This window comes from Rutilus rutilus, assembly GCF_951802725.1.
Source record: "Rutilus rutilus genome assembly, chromosome: 10".
NCBI classification, from domain to species: domain Eukaryota; kingdom Metazoa; phylum Chordata; class Actinopteri; order Cypriniformes; family Leuciscidae; genus Rutilus; species Rutilus rutilus.
The window spans coordinates 38,243,948-38,271,531 of NC_140215.1; the positions used below are offsets into that span (position 1 = coordinate 38,243,948).

The following is a 27,584-nucleotide window of genomic DNA, read 5'->3' on the forward strand; positions in this document are numbered from 1 at the left end:
CTCCCTCCCTCCCTCCCTCACCTCTCTCACCTCTCTCCCACCCTCCCTCACCTCTCTCACCTCTCTCCCTCCCTCCCTCACCTCTCTCCCTCCCTCCCTCCCTCACCTCTCTCACCTCTCTCCCACCCTCCCTCACCTCTCTCACCTCTCTCACCTCTCTCACCTCTCTCCCACCCTCCCTCACCTCTCACCCTCCCTCCCTCACCTCTCACCCTCCCTCCCTCACCTCTCTCCCTCCCTCCCTCCCTCCCTCACCTCTCTCCCTCCCTCCCTCACCTCTCTCCCTCCCTCCCTCACCTCTCTCACCTCTCTCCCTCACCTCTCTCACCTCTATCCCTCACCTCTCTCCCTCCCTCCCTCACCTCTCTCCCTCCCTCCCTCACCTCTCACCCTCACCTCCCTCACCTCTCTCACCTCTCTCCCTCCCTCACCTCTCTCCCTCCCTCACCTCCCTCACCTCTCTCACCTCTCTCCCTCCCTCACCTCTCTCCCACCCTCCCTCACCTCTCTCACCTCTCTCACCTCTCTCCCACCCTCCCTCACCTCTCACCCTCCCTCCCTCACCTCTCTCCCTCCCTCCCTCCCTCCCTCCCTCACCTCTCTCCCTCCCTCCCTCACCTCTCTCCCTCCCTCCCTCACCTCTCTCCCTCCCTCCCTCACCTCTCTCACCTCTATCCCTCACCTCTCTCCCTCCCTCCCTCACCTCTCTCCCTCCCTCCCTCACCTCTCACCCTCACCTCCCTCACCTCTCTCACCTCTCTCCCTCCCTCACCTCTCACCCTCCCTCCCTCACCTCTCTCCCTCCCTCCCTCCCTCCCTCCCTCACCTCTCTCCCTCCCTCCCTCACCTCTCTCCCTCCCTCCCTCACCTCTCTCCCTCCCTCCCTCACCTCTCTCACCTCTATCCCTCACCTCTCTCCCTCCCTCCCTCACCTCTCACCCTCACCTCCCTCACCTCTCTCACCTCTCTCCCTCCCTCACCTCTCTCCCTCCCTCCCTCACCTCTCTCCCTCCCTCCCTCACCTCTCTCACCTCTCTCCCACCCTCCCTCACCTCTCACCCTCACCTCTCTCCCTCCCTCCCTCCCTCACCTCTCTCCCTCCCTCCCTCCCTCCCTCACCTCTCTCCCTCCCTCCCTCCCTCCCTCCCTCCCTCACCTCTCTCCCTCACCTCTCTCCCTCCCTCCCTCACCTCTCTCCCTCCCTCCCTCACCTCTCTCACCTCTCTCCCACCCTCCCTCACCTCTCTCCCTCCCTCCCTCACCTCTCTCACCTCTCTCCCACCCTCCCTCACCTCTCACCCTCACCTCCCTCACCTCTCTCACCTCTCTCCCTCCCTCCCTCACCTCTCTCACCTCTCTCCCACCCTCCCTCACCTCCCTCACCTCTCTCACCTCTCTCACCTCTCTCCCTCACCTCTCACCCTCCATCCCTCACCTCTCTCCCTCCCTCCCTCACCTCTCTCCCACCCTCCCTCCCTCACCTCCCTCACCTCCCTCACCTCTCTCCCTCCCTCCCTCACCTCTTTCCCTCCCTCACCTCTCTCCCTCCCTCTCCTCCCTCACCTCTCTCACCTCTCTCACCTCTCTCCCTCCCTCCCTCACCTCTCTCCCTCCCTCCCTCACCTCTTCAACAGCGTGAGGTCGCTCCTTCCGGGAGGGGGCGTTATGTCACGATGTCACCCTGTTTTGGACTCGGTTGCACCATTTCCCACCACTAGTTTGTCGTCATAGTCACTAATTTGATTCGTCATCACTGCCAGCTGTGTTACCGTTAATCACCTCATTTGTCTGTGTATTTAAGTCCAGTGTTTTCAGTTCACTCTTGTCCGGTCTCGTTTATGTATGGTTGTGTTTGCTTGCTGTTCTTCGTGTGGAGTTTACCCTGTGGATATGATTAAATACGGTTTGAACCTTTATCTTCATCTTCATGCCTTTATGTGCAGCACAACCGTGACAGGGGTCTCTAACTCTCCTCTGCAGCCACAAGCCCCGAACCTTTCAGGTCGCGGGTTCGAATCCTGTGTGGCAAATGCCCAGACCGCAAGAGGTACTGTGGCCAGAACTCGTGCAAGAAGCTGCATCTGTTCCAGAGTCTCTCTCTTTCTGAGAGTGATCTGATGATCATGCTTTGATCTAATTGTTATGCTTGTTGTACATGCTGAATTTACTCTGCTTGCGGTGCCTTCGGTGCTTGGTTACTTGCAGTAAATGTATTATTATAATGATATCTGTTCTGTCATATCATGTAGACATTTGGGATTTGAAAATGTAATTTTTCTAATGTCTTATGGTAGTTTTCTGTCTCATCTAATGTTGCCACTATCTGTGTCCCCACAGACCTTCATACAGAAGCAGTACAAGCAGCCTTGGCAAAGTATAAAGAGAGAAAGATGCCGATGCCCTCAAAGAGACGCTCTGTTCTAGTGCAGTCCTCAGTTGAGGCATGCACTCCTCCAGGTAAAACACACACACACACACACACACACACACACACAGCTAGGATTTAACAGTTAACGTTACAGATTTATTGACTGCTATTTAAGCTATAGCATAAGATATTTAGCTACACTTTACATTCTACTTTATATTTTCAATTGACAACAGTTGATAACAAATGTGCATTTCAGCCCTTAATATCCTGCTGAGTAATCCAATATAAACCAGCATGAATTCCATCTTTTTCCAGGCTGGTTTATGTGGGTATAGTGCTGGTGAAGCATGAAAATGAAAATCTTCATAATCATGATATTCTCAAGTAAAACTGGTTTGCTGGTCCACAGGAACTCCTGCTCTACATGCCGTTGACCAGCAAACCAGCAGCCAGCCTTCCCTGTTGATCCCAGCCTGAAAACACACACATTCTGCTGGTGACCGGCGATGCTGGGTTTTTCAATAGGGGATGTTTTGATCTTCTGAGTCTTGGGAGAACAATGCATAGTTTTCTGAATAATAGCCTCATTATTTACACAAAGAGAACTGCTCCTGACCACTCAGTTCCCAGACCACCTTCCCACACGCTTGCATATGGAGATGTTTAACAGAGTTCCAGCTTTATTGACCCACTGGCGGCATATTTAGCTATCTGAGCATTACATTTAGTTAACACACAACATTTAGCCAATACAAAATGGACCCTACCTTATTTTGGGGTATAAGAGATTGACAAAAAGACACACTTGTTGACACACTCTACAGTAACAGTACAGAGAGGTAGCATTAATGCGGACAACTCGGATCATTTCATTTGGTTCAGTTTTCAACGGTTTACTTCCATTTTGTTGCAAAATGTTTGAATTCATATTGAAGTCTTTGACTTTTGATGGCAGACTTTGGTACTTTGGCTGAGCACAGTTTGAGATATTATTAAGATCACTTCTGAAGCTCAATAGGAAATGTATGTGAGATGTATGTACAGGAGATCAATCTGAGAAGCAGGAGAATGAATCTCCATTTGTCCTCCATGTAATCTCATTGCTGTCTGGGAGAGTTGCAATCATGATGACAATTCTTGAAAACGATTTTAACAGGATTTTGATGATAAGAAAAGAGTAGTTTTGGCATGAGTTGAAATATACTATCGAGGAAAAAAGCAGGGAGAACGGCGTAGCTGATCTAGACAGGTGGTGCTGGGGAGGAGGAGGGACAGAAATAAATAAGGTTGCATAGGTAGAGATCGATTGGCTTGGAAAAAAAAACAATTAGCTACCTTGAAGAGAAAATCCATGATTTTTCTTTCCTATTGGTTATTTTGTTTTGTATCATCTGTGTTGATGTTGTTATATCAAGTAAGACTATATTTGGCCTTTCACAGTTTATTTCGTTGTGTCTGATGAGATCTTCAATGATAGCACATTATTACATCCTGTGGTCAGATAAGCTCATCTCTCACACCTCATGTTTGTGTAACGTCTTTGCTTTGTCCGTCAATATGGATTACATTAATGCAGTGTTTGTTTAACGCTAACGAGTTTCAGAGTCTTGGTGTCCGGATACACTCTTCTGTCCTTCTTCGGTCAGAATGATGAAGTCAGGGAAAGGTCAACGGGATTAAAGGTTCAAGGGTGGGGTCAGATCAGCATAACGGGAGCCATTCAGGGTCGCTCCCTGTGGGAATTGGTCATGGTCCGCTAAGTCTTTTGTGCCCTGCATGGACGCAGTAACGCACTAAAGCTGTCCGATTGCCCCGACGGAGATGATCTGATAACCCATCTGGCCTGTCAGATGCCCCACTCTTGCCCTCTCGCTTCATTCTGGAGGCGGGTCTTAAAGAAACCCAAAAATTAAAAATCTAATGCTTCAGACCTGCAGGACATTTTGAAGAATAAATTATGCCGTTTTTTTACATACATAATTGGCTCCTTCTAATTATGATATCCGTGATGCAGAAAATCCGGATGGAATCATGGAATCCAGTCATAAAAGTGGAATTTACTATATAATGTGGAATGTCACAGAATTTGGCTACATTTTAGATATTAACACCATTTTTAGACAATAAATTTGTATAAATTCAGAATTTTTTTTTTTTATAAATCAATCAATCAAATGTTACATTTTTATGAATTCAATTGATTAGAAAATGTCAAAAATATAATTTTCTTAAACTTTTAATCATTTTCTGTTAAATTCCATAAGTATAAAGATATTTCAATTAATTAGACATGCTTATAAAAACTTGCCATTAGAACTTAAAAAAAAAAAAACACACACACAACTCAGAAAAATGAAGAAGGATTTGGGAAAAATACATTTCATAGGCCCTACATGTTAAAGTATGCAGTGTCTACATGCTGTCAATCTCCAAACCAGAACAAAAAGCACCATAAAGTATCATAAAGGTTGTGCATTATATTCCGAGGCCTCTGAAAAATGGTGTTAATTGCTACATGATATACTCATGCTACAAATGCTCTAAAATCATAGCTTTCAATCCTACCGCTCACAAATCTCATGTGCACCTCCACATAATCGAACATCAGTCATGTGACGTGCGGGACCCACTGATGTGGTGTGGATGCAGACTCTTCCCTCTTCAGAACAGTGTGTCTGACTGGATTCAGCTTCTGTCTGGATCTGACCAGCTTGAGAAATGCCGTGTGACCCACTTTCCCTGGCGTTTCTGATGATGTGTGTAGTGCGTTCAGGAGTCTGCAGTGTCCCGATCTCAGAGACACTGATAGAGTGGGTTTAGAAGAATTATTTCTGTTTTAAAGGTCAGCTTGCCAGTTATTGTCAGGATAGCGGTTGTTAGGTGTCTTTCTTGACACATCTACTCATTTCAGTTCATCTCGGCCTCCTCCTTGTCATTGTCAGCTTCTCTCTCTATTGTGTCTTCCTCTTCCTGAATCTGTGTCAAGGTTACACTCATAGTGCCCGAGGACATGGAGTGACAGCACAATTACAATAGTTCTCGTTTTCACGAGGCTCTTTATAGATCATTAAACATGCACTCCTTTCAAGAGGGAATTGACTCATACATTCTGATCAGAAAAATTGTTTCAGCTCCAAAATATCCTGGATAACTATTTCTATATTTATAATTAGTTATTTTACAATAGTATATGTGATCAAAGCTGAATGTTCAGCATCATTACTCCAGTCTTCAGTGTCACATGATCCTTCACAAATCACTCTAATATGATGATTTGATGATCAAGAAACAGTTATGATTATTATCAGTGTTGGAAACAGTCGTGCTGATCCATATATTTGTGGAAAATATGATAATTTAAATATATAATATTTGATCAATTTAATGCATCCTTGCTGAATAAAAATATTAATTTCCGTACTGACCCCAAACGGTTTGAATGGTGGAGTATGTAAATTAATTTTGAGTAGATATTGTGTATATTGATATCTTTGGGTACCTTGTTCTCTAAATCATCATCATCATCTTCATCATCATCATCATTACAACAGGAAATGCCGAGCTTGATTGTCATATGTAATGTGTGTAGGTTAGTCTTGAGTTGTGTGTGTGTGTGTGTCTGATAATCACAGGTATCACACATCATTCTCCTTCATCAGCACACACACACATTAGGATAATGGCTTTCACGTTTTACGCATGACTGTTTGTTGCTCAGTGTCTGTCTCTTAATTCGCTGGACACGCTCTATAGTAATTGCTCCCCGCGGGTGATTAAGTGCATAATTAATGTTAAATAGATCGGCTACCTCCTACGGGCTTCCGTCAGTCAGGCTCTCTCTCCTTTGTCTTCTCCGCTTTCATTCTGTCTGTCATTTCTCTGTGTTTGATGATGAAAATAATACAGTGAACATTGAAAAGCAACTTTTATGGAATGCAAATAATAGAGTATTACATGCTAAAGCATTAAACGTCATTTAGTAACTCGTTTCACACTGTTGTACCTCAAATCATCATGTGACTTGTTCATGAGGAAGATATTACTATACGCACTATGACTTTTGGCATTTTGGACAATAAAAATACCACAATTTTACATTTAAAGGCCTCGCAATTCCTTCTATCATATATCATATCTATCATATATCTATCATATATCATATCTATCATATATCTATCATATATCATATCTATCATATATCTATTATATATCATATCTATCATATTTCATATCTATCATAGCCGTTTCAGAACGTCTGACATAAAATGTAAATGAACTAGCAGACAGCAGGTCATTATTGGTAATGGGTTAATGATAATTATACTTTTCTAATAGAGTTAATTAATCGTGAATTCATTATAATCTCTTTTAAATGTCTTTTTCTCTCTGTTGTTACACTCTTTACACCGCAGCACACAGTTTGAGTTATTTTATTCATTTAATTGTCGGACATCTGTTATTTTCTACGGCGTAACATTTCTAATGTATTTATAATAGGGAAAATGATGCAGTCATGCGTCATCATAACTGCAGACCTCACACGCGCCGCTTCTGACCACATGAGCATCACTTCATATGTGTTTGCCCCGGCAGATCTCACCAAAGTCATGTTTCAGTGTGGACTGAGAACCTCCTCTTCCATAGCGATTATATATCAGTCCTCCTGGTGTTCATGATGGAAGCTTTCAGTAGATTTTACTGTACAGCGGCCCCAAAAAGCATTTGGGTGATTAAGTCACACTCAGGGTCCATTTACACAACACCATTTTAAACTTAAAATAGGAATATTTTTACGCTTTTTCACTGTTCATTTGCACGTTTTGGGGGGATGAAAACCCCCAAAAAGTGCTAGTTTTTGAAAGCGATAGCGTTATGGTCTTTGTGTAAACTACAAAATCGGGAATTTGTGTAAGATTGTGACGTCATGCGTATGCATATTAAATGTTTAATCTATAGGTGCATAGTGTTTCTTTACAAACAACCGTGTGAACGGGGATCACTTTGAGAACTTCGTTGCTGTGTAAACGTACCTTGTAGGGCATAGGTTCCCAACAGGGGGGTCGTGTCGTATTTTGAATAGTTTTGAGCAATGAATGAGCATTAAATAAAAGTCCTTAACTTTTTTCTGTTCAAAATGTACTAAATTTATATAATGAGCGAGTTCATCATGAATCCATTTTCCAATCCGTGTTTTTGTCTTATCCAATCCACTATGGTACACCTATAATAAGTGTTTACATTGGGACTATTTCACACTGGTTCGGATCGCTGCCGCTGCGGAGTAGCCCAGTACCTGCGTGAATCGTCATAGACGTACACAGAGAGAAGTAGTTCCGGCTACAATGCTCTTCCGAAAGACGCATTATTCTGTTAATAAACACAAGTTTATTATCGCTCGCTATAGCGCCAAAAGCGTCAAAAATAAAGCCTCACATTGATAAAGCCTCACAAATGACATGCAAGTATTGAGGTCCCAGACAGCAGTCATTTAGTAATAGCCTATACTTTTTTTTTTTTTTTACCTACACACCAGTGTGAATATTTTTGTTATTGCATTTCAAATAGGGCCAATTTATAGGCTACTCCTAGGCTTACGTTTTTAAATTACAAAGGGCCTACTGAGGTTTTTGTTATTGTAAATTCAATATTATTGGCTGGCTATTATTTGTGCATAAACATATCTGGTTATAGTAAACATACCGTTTGCTTGAAAACAACATATTCTGTCATCCTTGCTGCAAGCTTACAAGAGTGATAATATCATTAAATGTGAAGGGGGGCCCTAAAATATTTTCTTGGGAAAAAGGGGGTCTCAGACAAAAAAAGGTTGGGAACCACTGATGTAGGGCATTTAGTTACATTAGAGGACAAAATATCAAACCAAGTTTAATTTAAATTAAAGAGATATATGTAAAACTTCTCAAGCAAAAAAAAAAAAGAAGTGAAATGATAAAACAATAAATATATTGTTCAAAATGAAGACGGAAAGAAATGTGACCCTGCTTGTGACAAATTACTGGATCAGATTAATAAAGTGATTCTCTGCTTAAAGTCCTCCTGTACTCAATCATTTTATCCCTTAAAACTCATCTTTGATCTCCAAAACGACATATTTAAAAGGTTTTTCCTTAGAATATCTTGAATGTAACTCGACACCCTTGCCTCATTTAGTATACGTGGTTCTATGAATATGCAAATGAGCCCCGCCTCCACTCACTCACTCAGCTCAGAGATCCACCGGTTGACGATCACACGTTGATCTGATTGGTTACAAGGTAGTTTGTGACGTCAGAAACACCAGCGATTTCAAAGCGTGTTTTTGAGACTGTCTTTGGTTCACTGCAGTTTTAAGGAGAAGATACTCAGCAATGGTGTCGACTTATGAACTTACACATGAGTTTGTCTTAAAGCATATTAAAAACACCACATAGACACATAAACAACATTAAAAGCTGGATTTTCACCACAGGGGGACTTTAAAAATCACCAAAAACAGCTGATTAAAAGACACTGAGCGAAACTGATGTGGAAAAGGGAAGTTTGTGATGAGTGCCAGTGACACTTGAGATTCTGTATGCGATTGTACCTGTTCTCATCTCACCTGCTGTTCCTGCGCTCACAGACACGTCGTCGGCGTCAGAAGACGAGGGTTCGCTGCGCCGGCAGGGTCGGATCTGCTCCTCGTCCCCGTATCAGGCGCACCCGAGCGTGGAGCACTGGTTCAACAGGGTCATCCAGGGCTCGTCCACCTCCTCGTCCGCCTCCTCCACCTCATCACACCCCGGAGGAAGAGCCCATCACTCCTCCAACACCACCTCTGCTTCAGCGGCCACCGTGCTGGCCGACCTCATGGCTCACACACAGCTGGGTCAGTACTGAACACACCTCTCACACACACACACACACAGCTGGGTCAGTACTGAACACACACACACACACACACAGCTGGGTCAGTACTGAACACACACACACACACACAGCTGGGTCAGTACTGAACACACCTCTCACACACACACACACACAGCTGGGTCAGTACTGAACACACACACACACACAGCTGGGTCAGTACTGAACACACACACACACACACACAGCTGGGTCAGTACTGAACACACACACACACACACAGCTGGGTCAGTACTGATCAGTTTAAAGGGGTTGTATAATGACACTTTTCACAAGATGTAAAATAAGTCTCTGATGTCCCCAGAGTGTGTGTGTGAAGTTTTAGCTCAAAATACTCCACAGATATTTTTTATTTATAGCATGTTAAACTTTCCTTTTTTGAGGGTGAGCAAAAATACATCGTTTTGTGTGTGTCCCTTTAAATGCAAATGAGCTGCTGCTCCCGGCACAGAGGGCGGAGCTTCAACAGCTCGTTCTTATCAGAGCCATATAGAGCCCTTTGTTCCGGAGGCGGGGTTTATGTAAATGTTAGGGTTGGTGATGTCACTAACCCGGGAGGAAGCTCGTGTAGTCTCTACCAGCCGTCTGTTGTAGTCCTTAAAAAGCTATTTATTTAAAATAAAATATCTCCCTTTGCTTTGAACTTTGAGCGTCGTAACTTTGCAGATGTTGTCCATGCTCAAACAGCAACATTACACACTAACTAAAGTTAGAAAAGTGAAATCACAATCAAAAACATCAGGAAGTGTGGTGTCTTGCTGCTGCTGAAAGGTATAGTCCACATAGAAATGAATATACTGTCGTTTATCGACTCGCACTCATGCCGTTCTGAACCGGTGTGATCTCAACAGTAGATGTCTCGCAGACTCACAGTGGAAGTGAATAGAGACTGGGCCTGTCAAGACAGAATGATGAAGTGTTATAAAACTAGTCATAAGACTTGTGCTGATATGTCAGATCTCCTGAAGCCGTACGATAGCTCTGTGTGAGGAACTGGTGGAGATGTGTACTAGATTTTCATTCTGCAAAGATGCATTAAATTGATCAAAAGTGACAGTAAAGACATTTATAATGTTACAAAAGATTATATTTCAAATAAATGCTGTTCTTTTGAACTTTCTATTCATCAAACAATCTTGAAACTTTTTAAAAAGTTTTCCACACAAATATATGAATCAGCACGACTGTTTTCAACATTAATAATAATCATAACTGTATCTTGAGCATCAAATCATCATATCAGAATGATTTGTGAAGGATCATGTGACACTGAAGACTGGAGTAATGATGCTGTAAACTCAGCTTTGATCACAGGAGTAAATTACACTTTACTAGATATTCACATAGAAAACAGCTGATTTACATTGAAATAATATTTCACATTTTTACTGTATTTTGATCAAATAAATGCAGCTTTGGTGAGCAGAAGAGACTTACAAGCTTCTGAACAGTGGTGAAGTCTCGGCTGATGAACTGTGTTTCTGTAACAGCTCACTGTCTTAACACACAAGCACAGATCCTGCATTCATCTCCATAGCTTGACATGCTAATGCTAACACACTGCACTTCACTGCTCTGCTGCTGCTGCTGCTGCTGCTGCTGATGATGATGATGATGATGATGTCCTGTCTGCATGCTTGTGTTGCTCCTGCTGCTTTTGAACTGTTTCCGCTGTGCTGGCACATCTTCCTGAAGCCAGTCTGTGCAGAGAAAGCCAGCGCTGGCCTCGTCTGACATGCTAACTGAGCAGGTTTTGAAATAATCATAACCTTCGCTGTTAATAAACCCAGTTAAAGGAATAGTATGTGCAAAACTCACTCTCATATAGTCCCAAACATGATTTTCTAAGTTAGTTAAGCACAGAAAGAGATGTTTTGTGTGAATGTTTCTGCTGCTGCTCAATGTAACTCAACACAGCGCTATATTCAACACTGTAAAACGATTATTTTAACGCTAAAAGACGTGACATTAAACACCTGTTAATTGGTAAACAGTAAGTTCCCGTACTATATAGGGGGAAAAACTGTAATGGATCTACCCTTACATTTCATGTCATTTTACAGTAAAATAATGTCAACACTCTTTTTGACCAAAAAATGTTACGGTTAGTGTTTTTTTTACTCCATCAGAATAGTACAAAACTTGGTAAAGTTTTTGTCACTTGCTGTGTGAACACAAAACCATGGACATGATTCTCAAAGGTTAAAAGTTAAAAATAGTCACACCTCTACTGTTCGCGGTCTGAAATGAATGAGAGACGAATTTCATGTAGTGGAAGCGTTTGGTACTGCGGCCACATGACATCTCACTGAAAGCTCATTTTTTTTAAAGACTTAATTAGATTCATGACTTTGATTTTTTCCCCACAGTTTTACAGTAAAACCTGCTTTGGAAAATACATACTTCATATAAAAATGTAAAATAGTATTTTTGTGCATTTTTAATTTTAAGCGTAAATTATTATTTTTTTTAATCTTTTTTTCACTTCAGCAATAATCTGCCAAGTGTCGTCTTTAAAAAGAGACCAAACTGAAGTCTGTGATCCAAAAAGTACCGTAAAATCCCCTAAAAATACAAAATATGAAATAAAAAAACATAATCTAACTAAAATCTAGTACAATCATTTCATTGAAAAAATAATAATAAAGAGATGATTTTTGACCGCCACGCGAGCAGCACCTGCAACTGTTAAATGTACAGTTTTTGGAAATGAATAAGAACAAGTCATCTGGAAGACATTCACTGTAAGTCTAACATTCCCATAATTCCCTGTGTGACTCTTTTCATTTTAATAACTATGTCTCTATTAGTCATGTACACCAGGGTTCTTATGTTACATGATATGTTGTTAAATTAAAGTGTATTGCATTATTTTACGGTATATTATCTACATTAGTATTTTCCTCAGCTTGTGGAAAAGCTACTTGTGATGAACATAACCCATACAAGAGAGGAACAAAGCAAACTCAAACACTGACTGAAACGGGCTAACACACACAAGCAGAATCAGTGAACAAACACAACTACCGAGAGACGCAGGAAACTAAGCCATGAAACACAATAAAAGTCCTCAAAAGAATCGTGACAAATGTTATTAATGTGGAATATTAACATTATTTCAGTTAATGAAACATACAGTCCGTCCTCCACAATTTTTTTTTTTTCTTTTTTAAGTTTAATCTGTAAAACTTCAAATGATTCTACCATATTTTTCACTGTAAAGTTCCTGCATCCACACCTGCCTGTCTTTATTTCATGGTGCTTTTTTTGCCGGTTTTGAGCTTGACATCCTCATGATCCTCTAGTCACTGTTTGCTTTCAATGAATGAACAAGAACCAGATGAGACGTCTTTAAACGTACTCATAAAAGTTTTGAACGGCGTGAGAGCGAGTGATATCATAATGGCAGGACACATTCACTTCACTCAGCTGCTCTTTACAGGGAACATTTGCATTCCCGCTGTATCTCCTCCTCTTCTGTCGTCTCCTCCTCTTTCTTTCACCCTGTTTTTCCGCCTCTCTGCCCTTGAAGGCCGGTATCATGAAGCTGGCCCTGGGCATCGGCTGTAAATAACCTCAGATTTCACACAGTGTCAGAGTCGCTCTGTGGATCCACTGTTCTGCCGAACCCAGCCGCAAGAGCCGAGATGACACGCAGAACAGCTGCTGTTGGTTAATGGTGTATACTGCTCTTGTGTTGAGTGTGTCCAGTAAGATGGACAGTCAACAACACGTGAAGTTAGGAAGAGAGACGACAGCGAATCAGAACATATTTGATGTTCCATGTGGAATTTTGGACCAATGAGATTTCATGGCAGGTCAAATATGTATAATACACGCTAAAAGTATGTGCTTTGTTGATGATGGCAAAGTATATACATTTTAGACGATTTAACTCACTCACTGTTAGGGTTGGGTATCGTTTGAATTTTAACGATTCCGATTCTTATCGATTCCTAATTTCGATTCCAATAAGAAAAAAAAAAAAAACCTTGGATATCATTCACTTAGTCTTATTGCAAAACATTTAATTGTGGCTGAATATCATGAACAGAAATCACTAGGCTGAATTTCAAGCATTAATGATGACAAGTAAACACTCAGTAACTAAAAAAAGAACAAATAAAACATTGGCAATCTCAACAAATAGATACGACTGAACAAATACAGTACAGGTCAAAAGTTTGGAAACATTACGATTTTTTTATATTTTTGAAAGAAGTCTCTAATGCTTATCAAGGCTGCGTTTATTTGATCAAAAATACAGAAAAAAAACCAGTAATATTGTGAAATATTATTACAACTTAAAATAATAGTTTTCTATTTGAATATACTTTAAAAAATAATTTATTCCTGTGATGCAAAGCTGAATTGTCAGCATCATTACTCCAGTCTTCAGTGTCACATGTGACATCCAGTCTATCACATGATCCTTTAGAAATCATTCTAACATGATTATTCATTATGAGTGTTGGAAACAGTTCTGCTGCCGAATATATTTGATGAATAAAAGGTTAAAAAGAACTGCATTTATTCAAAATAAAAAAATATTTTTTAATAATATAAATCTTCTTTACTATCACTTGTTATCAATTTAACACATCCTTGCAGAATAAAAGTATTGATTTATTTCAAAAAAAGAAAGAAAAAAAAAGACTGACCCCAAATTACTGACCAGTAGTGTATATTGCTGTTACAAAATATTGCTGTCTATTTCTATAAAAAATTAGCTTCTTTTTTTATTTTTATTTTTATTTATTTTTTATTCATCAAAGTATCCTAAAAAAGTATCACAGGTTATGAAAAAAAGCAGCAGAACTGTTTCCAACTTTGATAATGAATCATCATATTAGAATGATTTCTAAAGGATCATGTGATAGACTGGAGTAATGATCCTGAAAATTCAGCTTTGCATCACAGAAATAAATGATCATTTAAAGTATAATAAATTGAAAACCAATTATTTTAAATTGTAATAATATATCACAATATTCTCTTTTTTTTTCTGTATTTTTGATCAAATAAATGCAGGCTTGATGAGCAGAAGAAACTTAGTAATGTTTCCAAACTTTTGACCTGTACTGTATATGTTTTAATATTTTCAGGTTTTCAGGTAGAGAAACTGTAATCAAATGTAAAATAACACTGCACTTTATAAATAAAATATACATTACAAATATAGTTACAAAAGTTATTCAGTCAATTTTCTCTGTGTTTTGTTGTGTGATTAGTGAGAGATGCAGCAGGAATATCAGTGCTGTCACTTTAAGAGTTTCACACTCCTGCAGCTCTGAAAACAGCGTAAAACATTAAACCTTCAATGGTTTAAAATCACATTAAAAGCACTTTTCCTGTGCGCACGTTTCGGATGTGTGTGCAGAACATAAAACGTCTTATTGAAAAGCTCACAAAGGAGCATTTGTTTAATTTTATAACAAGTATCCGATTCCCAGCCCTACTCACTGTCATTTCACGCCACCCCACATCCTGCACTGCTTCTTAAATGTATGATCAATATTATCATTTCTCATGGGTTTGATCACATGCATTGCTGTATCTTGACCTCCACTCACCTCTGACCTCTGACACCTCATGACAGACGGCCCCAGCGCGCCGCCGGACGTGACAGGCCTGTGGGAGCGCTCAGTGCATGAGGAGCGTCCACAGGTGGCGTCGGTGCGAGGGCTTCCCCGCGGACACACACACACCAGCGTCCTGGAGACCGCCGACGGTGAGCATCTTCCTGTCACACACACCTCTGTGTCCTGTCATCTCATCTCTTCACAGAGCTCTCTCTCTCTCTCTCTCTCTCTCTCTACTGCACACAGACACACTGAACATGGTGTGTTAGCTCTGGTCCAAAACCTCCTGATCTGATTGGCTAATTGCCACGGAAGCTCAGAAGTGACCGAGACTCGTCTCACACTTCATCCCAGTGCAGTTTGACTGATTCTAATGTTGCTAAGATACAGTATTAGAACAATATTCTCAAAAGAATTCCTGAAGTGCAGATTAATTGAAGGTCCCTTGTCAAGAAGAAGTGCGCTTAATTGTATTGAATGTGCACTTGTAGTGTAGTTCAAATGTTAAATGTATTTTTTTATTAGTGCTGGGCAACGATTACTCTCATCCCAAAAAAAAGTTTAATTGCGAGTAACATGCAGTGATGTGTCTGAAAACATTACATTCAGTTCACACTTAAGTATATTACTTTAAAGTGTAGTATTTCAAAAGTAAGTACTCTTTTTAAAAGTATGCTGGAATGTACTTCTTTTTCACTGGGCGTAACATACTTAATTTCTAATATCTGTCAATGTATCCCACAATCTGGATCTTCCTTTTTTTCACTAAAGCTGGAGGCTTTGTATCAGAGCTAATGAGATGCATTACAGTTCATATCTACTGAAAAACTAGAGGGAGAGAGAGGCATATTTCTGGCTGTTGATTGGTCTGATCCTGCTTGCTCAAGCCAGATGTTATGATGTCATCAGCATGCTTTCTTTTTTGTGGGAATAATTCACTAAAAATGAAAATGCTGTCATCATCTCCTCACCCACATGCCAGTGCAAAACACAGTCTCTTTTCCACACCTTCAGACCTGGTGCTGATAATGTCATTAAGAACTGATGTGGTTTGACACCCGAGTCACCGTCCGCTTTCATTATAGGAAAAAGACACCATGTTCCACTGAGGGGGAAATCATAAAGTGCTTTTTGAGCGTGTGTAGATGATGACTCACCGATTTTCATTTTTAGGTGTACTGTCCCTTTAAGACACAGAGCTGAACGTCCCATCAGGATCATGATCAACCTGCTTTTTTGTCCTCACTTGTACCAGTTGATGTGGTGTGTTCGTTCTTGGAAGGATGACTATGTGGTGATGATTTTCTTTACGTGTGTGATGCTCAGTTTGCGTGGCCACAGCTCTGTAGAAGCAGCGCTGTGAAGAACACGCGTGTTTATTGAGGTTTTCTCTTCTTCAGGCACTGACAGGGGCGATGGGGAGGCCACGGATGGTATTTATACACGTTTATTTCACTCTGCCCCTCCTCCTGGTGTCTCTGTGCATCTGTGTCTCAGCCGTGACCTCTGTGTTCGTTATGATCGCAAGACAAATATTTCCTCCTACTGTGTCTCTTTTTGTCTTTTAATGTTGTTTATGCTTTCAAGGGCTTTTCACAGCATTCAGAATAGGTTTTGCAGTATGATTAATACTGTTATAAACAAAGCATTACACAGGAAGTTATTATACTTTCTCAAAACAACACTCGGTTACACTTTATTTTAGTGTTCTTGTTACATATTTTACATGTACTTACCATAGTAATAACAGTAAATTATGCACAATTACATGCAACTAACCCTCAACCAAACCCTAACCCTATAGTACATGTTTTTAATTGATATTACTCAGTACTTAGATATATATTAACACTGTAATAATGACACCTTAAAATAAAGTGTAACCCAAAACTCTTGTGAAAAAGTAGTACCCTTTTATACTTTTTTTTGGGTACATTTTATGGAAAAAAATACTTGAGTGTGAACTCAATTTAATGTTTCCAGACACTTAATTTTGAGTGTATTTTATTTGCCCCACTTAAGTGTGACTCAAGTACATCTGGCAAGCATTTATGATAAACATAAATATACTTAGTCATTTTTATTGAACTTGTATATCATGTATTTAAATACATTTTTTTTAATTACACATTTGTAATGATAATGCAATTTAGTACTTTTAAAATATGTTAACTTCTGTAATTAACTGTAATATCAAATTTTGAACACAAAACAGTTAAAATTATGTTAGTCAACACATCAACATAAGTGTGCTTCTATAAAGCAATACAAAAGATTAAACGATCTAAATTTTACTTTTAATAAACTTTTAATTTACAGTGCACTTTTAAAAAAGTGTACTTAAGTGTGTTAAGAATCATAGTCACACTACACTTAAGTGGCCTTTTTTCATTAATATTATCTGCAAGTACAGTTTTTAAAATAAACTTTGAAGTACACTACAAGTGCACATTCAATACAATACATTTTCACAAGGGAAAGCTAGTGTTTAAGTAAATTAATGATGAGATTATTTGGCTGTTTGTCAAATGGTTCTTAGTACACGTTGGCCATAAAATGGTAATACAGTAGTGTCACACATTAGGTTGCAGCAGAGACGAGGTAAAGCAAGATCTAAATGAAACAGTCTTTATTTTCAAACTAACTCAAATCTTTTCAAAACTAATATAAGCAGGAACAGAACAACCTAGAATATGGATGACGACAGACAAGGAAAAGACTGAAACACAGGGGTTAAATACACGTCGTATAACATCAACGGGGTGGGACGGTGGGCAGAGCCGGCAGTTTAGGGGCCCAGGGCGAATCGGCCTCTGTGGCCTTAACCCTTGGCACGTCCACTATGGCCCAAAATTTTCTTGGGAGGAGCTAGGGGTTTATGGACCGGCGGCAAATTCTCTGGCGTGGCCCACGGTGGTCATCTTGGCAGAGGGCTCAGGCGTGGCCATCTTGGCAGGGGGCTCAGGCATGGCGGTGGTCATCTTGGCAGAGGGCTCAGGCATGGCCATCTTGGCAGGGGGCTCAGGCGTGGCCATCTTGGCAGGGGGCTCAGGCGTGGCGGTGGTCATCTTGGCAGAGGGCTCAGGCGTGGCTATCTTGGCAGGGGGCTCAGGCGTGGCCATCTTGGCAGGGGGCTCAGGCGTGGCGGTGGTCATCTTGGCAGAGGGCTCAGGCGTGGCTATCTTGGCAGGGGGCTCAGGCGTGGCCATCTTGGCAGGGAGCTCAGGCGTGGCGGTGGTCATCTTTGCAGAGGGCTCAGACGTGGCCATCTTGGCAGGGGGCTCAGGCGTGGCGGTGGTCATCTTGGCAGAGGGCTCAGGTGTGGCCATCTTGGCAGGGGGCTCAGGCGTGGCGGTGGTCATCTTGGCAGAGGGCTCAGGCGTGGCCATCTTGGCAGGGGGCTCAGGCGTGGTGGCGGCCATCTTGGCAGGGGGCTCAGGCGTGGCGGTGGTCATCTTGGCAGAGGGCTCAGGCGTGGCCATCTTGGCAGGGGGCTCAGGCGTGGTGGCGGACATCTTGGCAGGGGGCTCAGGCGTGGCGGTGGTCATCTTGGCAGAGGGCTCAGGCGTGGTGGTGGCCATCTTGGCAGGGGGCTCAGGCGTGGTGGTGGCCATCTTGGCAGGGGGCTCAGGCGTGGTGGTGGCCATCTTGGCAGGGGGCTCCGGTGTGGCCATCTTGGCAGGGGGCTCAGGCGTGGTGGTGGCCATCTTGGCAGGGGGCTCAGGCGTGGCCATCTTGGCAGGGGGCTCAGGCGTGGTGGTGGCCATCTTGGCAGGGGGCTCAGGCATGGCCATCTTGGCAGGGGGCTCAGGTGTGGTGGCGGTCATCTTGGCAGGGGGCTCAGGCGTGGCGGTGGCCATCTTGGCAGGGAGCTCAGGTGTGGCGGCGGCCATCCTGGCAGAGGGCTCAGGCGTGGCCATCTTGGCAGGGGGCTCAGGCGTGGTGGTGGCCATCTTGGCAAGGGGCTCAGGCGTGGCGGCGGCCATCCTGGCAGAGGGCTCAGGCGTGGCCATCTTGGCAGAGGGCTCAGGCGTGGTGGTGGCCATCTTGGCAAGGGGCTCAGGCGTGGCGGCGGCCATCTTGGCAGGGGGCTCAGGCGTGGCGGCGACCATCTTGGCAGGGGGCTCAGGCGTGGCCATCTTGGCAAGGGGCTCAGGCGTGGTGGTGGCCATCTTGGCAAGGGGCTCAGGCGTGGTGGTGGCCATCTTGGCAAGGGGCTCAGGCGTGGCAGTGGCCATCTCTGCGTGGCTTACCTAGAGCAGGAAGCCTCCCAGGGCGGAGCCGGCAGTTCAGAGACCCAGGGCGAATCGGTCTCCGTAGTCTTGACCCTTGGCACGTCCACTTTGATCAGGGACATATAGCCCCCGCCCCAAAGTTTTCTTGGGAGGACCTAGGGTTTATAGACTAGAGACGAATTCTCTGGCGCGGTAGCGGCCATCTTGGATGAGGGCTCTGATAGATAGATAGATAGATAGATAGACAGACAGACAGACAGACAGACAGACAGACAGACAGAGACCAACAGACAGACAGAGAGACAGACACAGACAGACAGACAGACAGAGACAGGCAGACAGACAGACAGACAGAGACCGACAGACAGACAGAGACAGACAGACAGACAGACAGACAGAGACAGACAGACACAGACAGACAGACAGACAGACAGAGACAGACAGACAGACAGACAGACAGACCGACAGAGACAGACAGACAGAGACAGACAGACAGACCGACAGACAGACTGACAGAGACAGACAGACCGACCGACCGACCGACAGACAGACAGACAGACAGACAGACAGACAGACAGACAGACAGACAGACAGACAGACAGAGACAGACAGACAGACAGAGAGACAGAGACAGACAGACAGACAGACAGACAGAGACAGAGACAGACAGACAGACAGACAGACAGACAGAGAGACAGACAGACAGACAGACAGAGACAGACAGAGACAGACAGACAGACAGACAGACAGACAGACAGACAGAGACAGACAGACAGACAGACAGAGAGACAGACAGACAGACAGACAGAGACAGACAGAGACAGACAGACAGACAGACAGACAGACAGACAGAGACAGACAGACAGACAGAGAGACAGACAGAGACAGACAGACAGACAGACAGAGACAGACAGACAGACAGACAGACAGACAGACAGACAGAGACAGACAGACAGACAGAGAGACAGACCGACCGACAGCGGCTGAGTCTCAGGTGTCTCATGGCAGAGAGTGTCTCAGTCATGCATATATACATGACACATCTTCTCTCTGTGGATCCACAGCCAGACGTTTGACAGAGAAATGAGCGGGTCGATTCATCATGTGAATATGAGCATTCGCTTCTGTTCTCTTCTCTCAGTCGTGTGAAAGCCTGTGTTTCCCTGGATAGAAACATTTGATGGGTGATTCTGTTATAAATCAGTGAAAATGTTCCTCTAACCTTTAAGATTTCTGTTAAATTTAACAACATTATTTTTCCACCATAAAGTTCAGAGAGCTTTTGTGGCGTTTCTGTGACATATGGTGTAACTATTTTCATTTACATTTCTTTATAAATAAATAATACGATGCATCATGTCATTTGAAATTTGTCATGATTTGTATGATGAATTGCATTAATGAATGATGCATTAATTGTACTTAATGGTTACATTATTTATTTAATTTGCCTCTTTGCTTTTTATGATAATTCCCACATTTATTTATTTATTTTCCATTTTATGTACAAATAAATATTTTGTATTCAAGGAATTGCTCAGACACGGTTTGCAACAATTAATAGAATCACCCTAGTGCTCTTGTGATATTGTTGACTTATTAATTTCATCTTTTGTCCCTGTGTTTCATGTGATTGGAGTCTAGTCTATGTGAACTGCAATAATCGTGAAGCATATAGTGAAGGCTCTTCCAGCAGAAAGCTCATGAATGGCTGATGAGATGGGTATTGTTGCTAGGCAGCACGAGTCCAGCGGTCTCTGATGCGCTGGGTCAGGTGTCTCTACTGAGCGCGCTCAGTACCATCTCAACCAACCCCATGGGCAAACAGCCTTGCACTGACTGACAGGCTGTTGTGTGAAACTGTCCTTTCACACTGACCTTTCATCTGAGCTCTCTCCCTCTCTCTGTCCCGTCTTCTCCTGACACTATCTCTGTCTAAAGGCGTTCCAGTCAACAGTCGAGTGTCCTCCAAGATCCAGCAGCTCCTAAACACGCTGAAAAGACCAAAGAGACCCCCTTTACGAGAGTTCTTTGTTGATGATTTTGAGGAGCTTTTGGACGGTAGGTTCATAACACTTCAGTCATGAAACTCTAGATCGGTTCTTTACGTGTAATCTGCTAGCAATCACATAATTTGCTACATGGCACAAGCTGATTGGCCTCTGCCGATCCTGCAGCCAATGAGATTGCTTGCTCAACATTTGAATAGTCTGGTTCAGTGTTTGCTGTAGGCTAGTCTTCCTCTGAACCCCTCCACCTCCCCAGCTCCACCTGCTACAGGATATATGTGTGTCTATTTCTGCAGCATCAGCAGATCGTTCATGCTCACAGCAGCGTGTCTGTGTATCTATTAGCAGTAGAAAGAGCATACTTGATTTGCAGCCACATACAATTGTGCTAAAAAATACTCACAACACCCTAGCAACTGCTTAGCATCGTGATTTACGTGAGATTTACATGACCAGTCGCCACTTACGTGTTCTTCAGAGAAAGTAAAAAATCTTTTTTTAGTATTCTGGGGAGCCTTTATAACTCAGGTTGTGTCTCGTGCTCAAGCCCTCTATCACAGACGGCAGGCTAATGATATTTACTTTCATTTTATATGAAAGTATGAACTTGTGAATTGGCATTTACACTTAGATTGTCTCTGAAAATCTTGCTCATAACCTTTTGTGATTTAGCCAAAAATAGCATCTTTGAATAAGGCTATTAAAGTTATTTCTACCTAATGTGTGTGTGTGTGAGGGGTTGAATGCACCTAAAAAAGCTTCATGGTTTTCTTGTTTAGCACCAACATCATCTGTTTTATTATCGGACAGGTTCAGTCACACTTCTTTGATTCTCCTAGTATAGTTATATGTACGTTTATTACAAAACATTCACATATACACTACCATTCCAAAACTGGGGTCAGTAAGAGTTTTTTGTAAAGAAAGACAGAAAGTAATAAAGATTGGAAAAAAATTAAAAAGGAAACTTTTATTCAGCAAGGAGGCATTATATTTTTGATCACTTTGATCACAGGAATAAATTACACTTTACTATATAGTCACATAGAAAACAGATGTTTTACTAAGTGAAAATAGTGGTAGAAACCTCAGTGTATTGTAGTATACCTTATAAAACAGTATGCAATAATAATATTTTCAGTGTATATGATTTTATTTATTAAAATCCTAAATTGATGCTGCCTTATTGGGACATTACTTGTCCGTGTCCCTAAAGCCCACCTCTACACCGACCCCTCACACTGCTGATAAACACTTTATTCCCACCATTAAATACTTGTATTGACACTTTCTATTCAGTCTCACTTGCTATACAGTAAAATCCAAATGACTAGAGGAAAGTAATGCAAATGGAGTTTTAATGATCAGCGTAACACACTAGTTTACCACATCAACATCAACACAAGACAAAGGACTGAAGAAACTGAGGGCTTAAATACCCAGGGATGGTAATCAACAGAACAACGAACAGGTGAGCACTGATCAGTAACCATAGTAACAAACAAGTGGCGGTAAAACTGATGACAAAGAAAACTAGGTCAAACCAAAACACAGGGACAAGAATTCAGACAAAACAGATCATACATGTGACACCATCCACTTTTCAAACACTTTCTTAATTATTATTTAACCAAACGATGGAATGATCTCCAATGGAAAGAGATTTGACCTTGGGTTGGTTGTGTGTACACTACACCCGCCTTACTCTCCACGCCACTACTCTAATTACAGTGGATTCCTGTAGTCATTTCGTGTGTCTCAGTCAGACAGTTAGTGTAAACAGCCTCTGCCAGCAACACTTAAGTCATTACTCAGAAAATGAATGGGATTTTTATTACATGCTAAAACACTCTTCATACCTGTATCCATCAAAACCGAGCCTTTATAACTAATACAGGTTTTGTTTTGATAGTTTATTCACCCATACGACCAGATTTTGGTACGCCATACCATGTCAATTTCTCCAGCCTCTTCTGTGGCCAGTCTCACAGTCATCCGCAAACTATCTGAGGGTTTTTAAAGGGATTAAACATAATTGAGAACCCCTGCATCAATCTCACCTTCCCCTTTTCTCCCGCTTTGTTCACTCAACCCTTTCTTACCTTTCTGAGAAATACTCTTTCATATTCTCTTAGCAGCAGCATCTTCCCTTTATATTCTCTCTCTGTTTTTCTTTCTCTTTCTGTTTCAGACACACAAAATCAATCAAATCTATTTAAAGCCGTGTCACATCTCATCTTCAGGACGTATAAGTCACCCTGAGACGAGTGACATTTAAAATCACTCTCACACATAAACTCTGTTAGCGAGCGGATTTCAGTGTCCGTCATGAAACCTTATAGACTGATTTTGATTTTGACATCAGTGTGTTACTCTAATACAATACAATGAAAAAATACATATAGGAGAACATTGAGTGAGATCGGTGTGTTTTGCTATTGCTGGAGTAAAGGCTCCGCCCTCTTCTGAACAGAGGCGGAGCAACAGCTCATTTGCATTTAAAGGGTCACACACAAAAACGGTGAGTTTTTGCTCACACCCAAAAAGGGGCAAATTCGACAAGCTATAATAAATGATCTGGGGGATTTTGAGCTGAAATTTCACAGACACATTCTGGAGACACCAGAGATTTATATTACATCTTGTGGAAAGGGGCATCATATGTCACCTATGACACATTTGTTTAGACATGGTCTCTAACAGAAGTTATAATCTGATTATTTGCGTAAAGCAATAGCTTTACATTAGTTGACTATATGCTTTGTCCCTGTATATTACAGTCCAGCATCCGGACCCGAACCAGCCCAAGCCCGAGGGGGGTGAGATGCGAGCGCTGAACGGGGATCCGCTCGGTGTGATCACGAACTGGCCTCCGTCACTGCTGGCCTCTCTACAGCGCTGGGGAAACACACATCCCAAGAGCCCCTGCCTCACGGCTCTGGACAACACCGGCAAACCCGTCTACACACTCACATACGGTACGCCTGTGGAACGTCCCGCTCAACTCAAGCCAATCATTTACTTCAGAGTGCTTTCACAAACAGTTTACTCAAGATTCTGCTCGTCTTTCTTGAACTAGACTCATTGGTAACGCATTTGTAATTTTTAGTTCATGTTCAAAATCTGGCTAATATACCCTTGTGAAGAAAGAAGTGCGCTCAATTGTACTAAATGTGCACTTCATAGTGTACTTCAAATCATACTGCAATTGTAAATTGGCCACTTAAGTGCACTTAGAGCTCACTTTCAGGACTGTCTCTTAACACACTTAAGTATACTTTTAAAAAGTGCACTGTAATGTCAAATTAAAAGCTTTAATTTAAAGTACAGTTTACTTTTGTCGTGCGCTAAAGAACACGGCACACGGTGACACTTTATTTTACAGTGTCCATTTTACATATTTTACATGTACTTACCATAGTAACAACAGACAACAAATTATGCATAATAACATGCAACTAACCCTCAACCAAACCCTAACCCTATAGTAAATACATGTTATTAATTAATATCACTCAGTACTTATATGCATAACTACCCTGAAACAATAACACCATACTAAAGCACATGTGAAGTAGTTTTACTGTAGTGTGTTATTCGATATTACATGTAAAGTTCATTTATTTTAAATGTAAATTGCAACTTCATTACAAATGTGTAATTACTATATACAATACAAGTTCAATAGAAATGACATATTTTAGTTTATCGTAAATGCTTGTCAGTAACTTTAACCATATTTCAAAGACAATAGAAGTAATTATGAAATTACATTTAAAGATCTTACTGAAGTGGGTCAAAAACACTCTAAAGTTCAGCCGATTGCATTTAATCGAAGTTTAAACTATAATACTTTTAATTTAATTGCAATTACCATACAATTACAACATTGCATTCAGATCCCACTTAAGTATATTCTTTTAAAGTACATTATTTCCATTATAAGTACTCTTCTCAAAAGTATGCTTCTGTTTCACAAGGGTTTTACTGGTAATGGTGAATGAACTCTTATTGATCAGTGAACAGAGAGCGCAGGATTGAGTGTTTGTGTGTGTGATCATGTTTTCACAGGGAAGTTGTGGACGCGGAGTCAGAAACTTGCGTTTACGCTGCTGAATAAACTGAGCAGCAGGAATGAGCCACTGCTGCGGCCCGGAGACAGAGTGAGTGTGTTCATCAGGATCAGACACTGCTCCTGTGGGACGCTTTCTCATGTGGTCTTTTATTTGGAAATTCTGTCCCGTCTGAGGACTGTTTACTCACCCAACACGCGATCAGTGCAGCAGATCAGGGTTTTAAAGGGCTGTGATGTCCAGCATGATTTCATTCCCGTTCACCCTCTATCAAACATGTAGCGTGTTGCCCTAATTAAACAAGTGTTTTCTAACTACTTAGGTAAGCTAGTAGGCTAAGATGTTAGCTTTCTAGCTAGATATGTTTAGTTTTACTATTTTTAGCTTTAATAATAACGTAATACGTCATTTAAAGGAACAATATGTACGATTTTTGTTTTAAAATATCCAAAAAACCACTAGAACAGTGTTATATATTTAGTTGACTTGTGTACTTGCATTATCTCAAGTGTTTCCAACGATGTTTAAATCCAGAGAAATCTGCTATTTTAACCAGTGTTACGTGTAACGGTTCAGGGAAGAAGGAGGCGGGTGTTAAAGGCAACTTTAATTGTAAAATAAGCATAACTGCGGCATATAAGCATAATAACAACAGCCAGGTGAAATGTCCTCTCGGCTGCCCTCACACCACAGTAACGTTAATAAAACTTTAATACATCCGCTCATCTATGAACATGATTTCTGCCTGAGTCCCGTCGGATTGCTGTCCATCAGCTGTGGAGGTGAAGACAACAACTCCCATGATTCCACACTCATTCACGAGTCGTCAAGCTACACTTTTGATATTGTTTTGAATTAGCGACCTCTAGTGGTGAAACTTACAGTATGCGCCTTTAATGTCTGAAATGTCTATAAAATTATCAAAATAATAAAAAATGAAAAAAATACTGAAAATGTAAAAATAAAAGCTAATTTATAATAAATGTTATAATATTATAATACTAGAGTAACACTTAGTGGCACACCCAAATGATGGATGTTACAGGGTCAGAATAAAGACAGGAAAAAACAGTTTGATAAACAACATTAACACAAGCAGTTTAATGCAGTTTTCCCATAAATCTATTGCTCTGTCTCCACAGGTTGCACTTGTGTTCCCGAACAATGATCCGGTGATGTTTATGGTGGCGTTTTACGGATGTCTGCTGGCAGAGCTGGTGCCGGTGCCCATAGAGGTGCCACTCACTCGAAAGGTGTTGATCAGCACACACACAACACTATCACTAGAGCCGGATAATACACCATAGGACACCCTGATGTCCTCATATCACACTCATTATTATCCTTACCAAAACTGGAAACACAATTGGTATAAGCATGGTAAAAAACATGCTGCTAGTCAAATTATCATGTTGCTGTAACCCTCTTCCTTCCCTCGGGTCATGCTGACCCGAAAACATTTAAAAATTGAGTGTTCAACAGAGGGGTCCAAGACACTAGGACTTTTGTTTTGTTTTTCTTTCAGAAGTTGTTGACTCTTGAGTTTTGTCGCTCACGGGTCAGTTTGACCCCCTTAGGAATGAATGGAAATGCGAGGAATGCTTCAGTACACATAGAAAAACCTAAAAAATCCTCAAAACTCAAACAAAAAATTGTAAAACTTTACCAAAAAATTATTGTATAATAATGTGTATCTGAATGCGTCCTGAGGAGAAACGGACTTTAGGACCCAGCGGAGCAGCTCTAATCAGCTCTAGCAGCCGCTATAAGGCCATCTAGTGGCAAGACTCATGAAAGATCATGTTATATTATTATTTCCCCACAAGAGGTCGGCAAAGACTCCCACTGTAAGATCATTTCAGCATTTCGTTTAGGCATGAAATTGTGCTTATTTTGAATTTAAACAGAAAGAATGTGAGAAATGTGCTTAAACTATTAAATTCATATTTATTTATTATTTATTGATAAAATCTAGTAATTCATAAATAAAATAAAAAATAATATCCCAAAAAATTGCATTACAAATAGAAAAAGTATTATCAAAATGAAATAAAATAAGCTTTCTGGAAAAAAAGGTCTAATGTTACAGATGCACTGATGCTGTGAGCGTGAGTAACCGCTCACTCAGACCCCGGCTCTGCTCTCCTGTAATGAGCTGAACGTGTGAAGATCTCATCAGCTCTCTGTGTGCTCTGATTAATACAGCTGATGGCCCTGATGGAGACGGCTAATGCTTACAAATCAAGCGCACAATAACAATTCAGTTCTATTTGTCATTCAACTGTACGGTTAGAGTGCACATATGAACAAAACTACAACGTGCATGAAAATATAACACTAAAAAGAGTTTGACAGCAGCATATAAATAATGATATTGCACATGGTAAGTGGTGGCGTATAAATGCAGT

General features: G+C 41.6%; 1 protein-coding gene across 4 annotated transcripts in view; it reads left to right on the forward strand.

The window, feature by feature from the left end:
* dip2a (disco-interacting protein 2 homolog A) overlaps positions 1–27,584 on the forward strand; it is a gene marked incomplete at its 3' end in the record, with an annotated part of 170,686 nt that overhangs the window by 113,155 nt on the left and 29,947 nt on the right. For 2 of the 4 annotated variants that reach the window (XM_084422196.1, XM_084422198.1), the window contains exons 4-10: positions 2,338–2,457; positions 8,994–9,239; positions 14,877–15,008; positions 21,036–21,155; positions 23,884–24,081; positions 25,175–25,266; positions 26,319–26,429. In XM_084422196.1, the coding sequence (XP_084278322.1) occupies positions 2,338–2,457; positions 8,994–9,239; positions 14,877–15,008; positions 21,036–21,155; positions 23,884–24,081; positions 25,175–25,266; positions 26,319–26,429 (1,019 nt within the window). Of the gene's footprint in view, positions 1–2,337; positions 2,458–8,993; positions 9,240–14,876; positions 15,009–16,259; positions 16,293–21,035; positions 21,156–23,883; positions 24,082–25,174; positions 25,267–26,318; positions 26,430–27,584 lie in introns of all 4 variants that reach the window. The other 2 variants (XM_084422195.1, XM_084422197.1) reach the window with 2 other exon arrangements.